This window comes from Epinephelus moara, chromosome 14 (genome assembly GCF_006386435.1).
Source record: "Epinephelus moara isolate mb chromosome 14, YSFRI_EMoa_1.0, whole genome shotgun sequence".
In the NCBI taxonomy this organism is placed as follows: domain Eukaryota; kingdom Metazoa; phylum Chordata; class Actinopteri; order Perciformes; family Serranidae; genus Epinephelus; species Epinephelus moara.
In genome coordinates, this window is record NC_065519.1 from 22868865 (window position 1) to 22873995 (window position 5131).

At 40.7% G+C, this 5131-nt stretch overlaps 1 protein-coding gene across 1 annotated transcript in view; it reads left to right on the top strand.

Moving 5' to 3' along the window:
- The window catches only part of lin52 (lin-52 DREAM MuvB core complex component), an 18653-nt gene extending 16857 nt beyond the window's left edge, over nucleotides 1-1796 (top strand). The window contains exon 6 of the mRNA XM_050062687.1: nucleotides 1358-1796. Within this exon, the coding sequence (XP_049918644.1) occupies nucleotides 1358-1413 (56 nt within the window). The 3' untranslated portion in view covers nucleotides 1414-1796. The remainder of the gene's footprint in view (nucleotides 1-1357) is intronic.
- The last annotated feature ends 3335 nt before the right edge of the window (nucleotides 1797-5131 follow it).

A 5131-nucleotide genomic window follows, 5' to 3' on the forward strand; every position in this document is an offset into this window, starting at 1 on the left:
ACCCTCCTTTGATTGGACTTTGAACTTATCCCACAGTAGTGGCACCGTGAGGTCATGTACCGTGGTGTTTAAGTAGCAGCCTACTGCGGTCTACCGTTGGTGCCAGATACTCTACACACACCCACACACAGTCTCTCCCTCTCTCATACTCTCTCCACACACACACACACAAAGACACACATTTCTTCCCTGCCATTTTTTGTTGTGCGATATCGCCACCGCGCTGCCATCCTGCATTCCTCCCGAACTCCACACCCTCTCACCTGCCCATGCGCACTCCTCTCGCTCCACTTAAGCCTGTTACATTTCTTAAAGGGCCATACGCACTCATAACAATAAATTGATTGTTTTTTTATGACGGAAGAGCCGCACGCCGATGGTTTTAATTAATGGATCGAAGAGCCGCACACTGATAGGCAAAGAGCCGCATGCGGCTCGCGAGCCGCAGGTTGGCCACCCCTGGTCTAGATCTTCTGTGCTGCCTGGTTAAAGATGTGTGTGAAGCATCCATGTTTTAGAATATGTAGCTTCATCACAGCAACATATGAGTCTGGACAGACATGGATGTAAACCGTAACTGCAACGTGTTTTTTTTTTTTTCTTCAAGTTTGAATGAATAGAATTATCCCCAACATACAAAAAATGCAACTTAAGAAAAGTTTAAAAAATAACACAAATAAATTTGTATAGGCAAACATGTTTTGCAGTATTTCCTATTCCATTAAACATCTAATAACCCCTCAGATTTATCTTCCCACCTCTTTGGCTTGTAGACCACCAGCCCAGAGGGGTCATAACAGTATTTACTGCTTAAATGAATGTTGCTCTTCTGCCTTTAAAGTGGAACTCTTATTCTTATTTTGCTTGCCATTTGCCCGCTTTCTTATACAAGGCCATACTCCATAATCACAAGTTGAGGTTAATAGAGACATTTTGCTTCTATTCTCACTCATCTTGCATCCGCACGAACACACACTTTCATGCATGCATAGGTCTGAGCACTTGTACTTCACTACATTGAAACAGCAATCAAGCAAATCACAAGACTGCTTGGTGGCTCCGCTTCCATTTTACGTGTTTTCCATGTCCTGAATGAACAGATGTTTGTATAAATTACCTCCCTGTGTGACACTGCAGATATTAAATACATGCTTTGCATTACTAAACAACAGTTCTGAGGTGCTTAGAGCTGCAGGCAAATGTTGTGGAAGACTGACTGATTTTACCAACTTATGAGGGATCGTTGGAAGGGTGTGAAGCAAGCCGGAGTCTCGGTCTCTCACAAGCATAAGAATGAAGAAAATTAACCTGTAAAGAGGTGTAAATTAAAAATGTGATGTGTCTTCTTGTTTTCCAGCCAGAGAAATGACCAGGGGGAAGTTTCTGAACATCTTGGAGAGGCCCAAGAAGTGACGTGATTTTTTTATTTGTTTGTTTTTTGCAAGCAACAAGCAATGTGGGACTGCGAGCTGAATCAGATCTATGAGTTTACCAGTGTGCTCTGAACATGTTCAGACCTTCACAACAAAATTCAAAGACTTTGCACTCAAACCATAAATAGGAGCAGAAAGCTCTCACGTGAGGTCTTGTGTGCACCTGTTGCACCTGTCATTGTCAATAAATGCCTTCACATTTACAGAAACTTTAAAATGATTTATTACTTCTCACTGAATTTCTCTGTCGCTTGTAGAGCTGCCCTGATTAAATGTACCCTATTTATTCTTATTTCTATTTTCAACATGATTTACATTTTTTTGCAATTTGTGAAGTTGTATAATAAAGTTTTAAAATGAAAAGATGATTGCCTTTTATTTAAAGTCCCCTTGAATGATTAAGTTTGCAGCCAGAGCAGCTAACTTTTCCTTTTTCTTTTTTTTTTTTTATAGAGACTTAACTTTTAATTAGGGCACTAACTTCATGCCTCTGCCACTCCACAAAGTGCAGCACCTCTCCGACTGTGGACATGTCAGGAGCTCCGACGTGAGAGTGCTTTCCCGGCTACCAGGGCATGTTTTCCGTTTAATGAGCATTGGAAGCAGGGTCCCCTACACAAAACATTGCGTAAAAATAATATTGCTCATTGTCATCGCCTTTAATGAGAGCTGACATAATTACTAGGACCATTTCTTTTCTAATTAGCACACTTCAGCGTTGTTGGAGCTAGCGGCCAGGCAAAAAGAGAATCAGACAGGCATGCCGAATGGGAAACAAAAAGAAGTCCATCGGCCATAATTAGGTAAGACAATGCCTCGGACTGTTCTCGGCTGGAGATGTCGCTGGGGCTCTGGCCGCTCACTCCCAACAAGTTACACTTCTCCCCGGGCTGCTAATAAGCCCCTAATCGTCTTTCCGATTCACACGGACGGAGGCCGCCATTGCCTCAGTGGCTTCACCCCCTGCCTCTCACGCGGACCCTGGCTCACCCCTTCTAAAAAATATGGATTATTTAAACAGTTCAGCGGGTTTCAGAGAGAGTGACGTCCTCAGTGTGGGCTGCTGAAGTGTCATGGGACAGGGAGAGAGGAGTTTCTGGAGCCTTGAATGCACCATGGCCTGCTACTGTAGCAGGCACAATTAATGTTAGCTCTGTCCAAAGATATAAAAGACAGGGTTTTCAAAGGTATGGCCCGTAGGCCACCACCGGCCCCCCATAGGGTCCTATCCAGCCTACTGGATGACTTTGCACATGCACCTAATATTGATGCAAGGTTTCAGGAGCAAGTTAAACAGTTGCCCTTTTTACACAGAGATCGCACTATAGGGCCGCTACAAAGTCCCTTCTTCATGCCGCCTTTGCATTTTTACACCGGACCAAATTATGGCAGCATCATGCCCCTCCATTGTGTGATTTGTAGAATCACAAGAAGTGCAACGTAACAACAGCGTCAGCCTCTTGTGTGACATTTAACGTAGGTATCAGCAGCACTTTATAAACAATAACCATGTCAATAACAATTATTTCCCATCTCTGTTATATGGCAGCCAATCTCGTGCCCTGCTCAGAGGGTAAGGAGCTCCCAGACCTCATTGTCTTCCCTACTTACAGACATTTTCAGCCAGTTTTCTTCTTCTTTGAGTTAGCTGCTAACTGCTAACATCTACTTTTTAAATAGCTGCAAATCTTGTACATTATACACACAAAGAAAGGGGAAAAATTAAGTTTGACACACCTGATGTAGGTCATGTAAAAGCACCATAGGTGATCCAAATATCTACACCCCAAACTGAATCAAAAACCTTTAACAGCCAAATTGCTCTATAAAATTTATCATGGGTCTTCAGAAAAACTCAATGTAATGTTTAGAAGATTTGCTATACACAACTAAGCATACATACACTTTCATATTAATCACACATAGAGCCCACTAAAATCCCCACACCATGGTAAATACCGCATTCTAATAAAGCCCCCTTTTATAAAGTGTTTATAAATAATGATTAACCAGTGGCTTTATTATTGTTTAATAACATATATACTGATGCAACAATAACCAATTGATAAATAAACTTCTGTGATGCCAAGTCTTATAAAATTCCCCCTCCAGCATTACTCTTACTTTGCCACCTACCCTCTGAACAAAAGTTGTAGAGCATGTGGAACAATTATTAACTTTATTAATGACTTACTAACGTTAATTACTATGGATGTGATGACTTATTAGATTGTGACATCACCACCACCCTCCCTCAGCAGTACTTGTTAATGCATTGCAACCATTCATGACTGCATTATTACCAGGTTGAAAGGATAAACAACATCAACCCTGCCAAACCAGAGTTGAGGAAATATTCAGATCCTTGTGTAAGTAAAAGTAGCAATACCACACTGTAAAAATACTCCGTTACTAGCATGGGCAGATTTTGAGACAGTGGGCCCCTGGGTACAGATATGTGAAAGGCCCCACCACCTCAAGACACAGGAGTAAGACACGCTTTGTGATGGTTTCACCTCTATTTTGTTGCTGTTTTGCATCTTTCTTTAGCTGTTATGCATCTTTTTGTGGTTTTGTCTCTTTGCTGTAATTTTGTGACTTTTTTTGTAGTTCTTTTGTGTCTGTTTGCAGTTCCTTTACATCTGTGGTTTTCTTTGTCTCTGCAGCTATTTTGAGTTTCGTCCTGGTTGGTAATTTCTGTGTCATTTTGCAGGTGAAGTTCACGGGGCCCCTGACACTTTGGCCCTGGGCGGTGGGCCCTTTCAGGAACCCATTAATGATTACAAGTAAAAGTCCATTTCAAAATGTTATTTAAGTGGATCATTACCAAAATAAGTGTAAAGTACTTGTAGTAAAGATTCTTATTTCCTTTATTTCTAAAATCTCTTTTACATACTTACCTCACTTCCTTTACCTCCTTTCCTTTCCTTGCTCAGCACTGATTGGTTCCTTTCACTCTTTGTTCACTCATTAACCTGATTGAGTTCACCTGGTCACCCTATTTTAACCCTGAACACCTTTTCAGTCACTCTTCATCGTCACATGAGGCAGCAGTGGTGGTAAGCAGTTTCTTTCTCTTTAGTTTATCCTGTACATTATTAGTTTAACTTAGAGCATTGTTTATCCTTATTAAGTTGCACATTTGTTTAATTTGACTCAAGTTCTGATTTTGTATTTTTTTTTCCCATATATGTGTGCCCCTCCCTCTTTATGTTTAACTGCAATTTGAGTTTTGGAAATAAACCTTTGTGTGCAAAAGAGAGCTCAGTGGCTGATGTATTCTGACCGATGCCCATGATAGTAGACCTCGCCTTCTGAACCTCCTCTTTCTTAACAGTACTCATTCTGCAGGTAAATGGCTCTTATAGTTTTATTATATAGGTTGTCATGTTTGATTGTTACTAATGCATGTGTAGCCTATGTAGCATTTTACTATTGTAACTGGTCGGGGTAGAGCTGATTTAAACTATTTCGTGTACAGCTGATAGTTAAATCAATCATATATCAATGTATCATGTGTTTTGTATGCAAATTATTAATTTGTAAAGTAACTATAGCTGTGAAATGCAGTGCAACAAAAATTACCACTGAAATGCAGTGGAGTGTTAAGTAAGTATACTCAGCATGACTTAGAAGTACTCAAGTGAAGTACAAGTACCTCAGAATTGAACTTAAGGGGGCATCGGTAGAATAGTGGA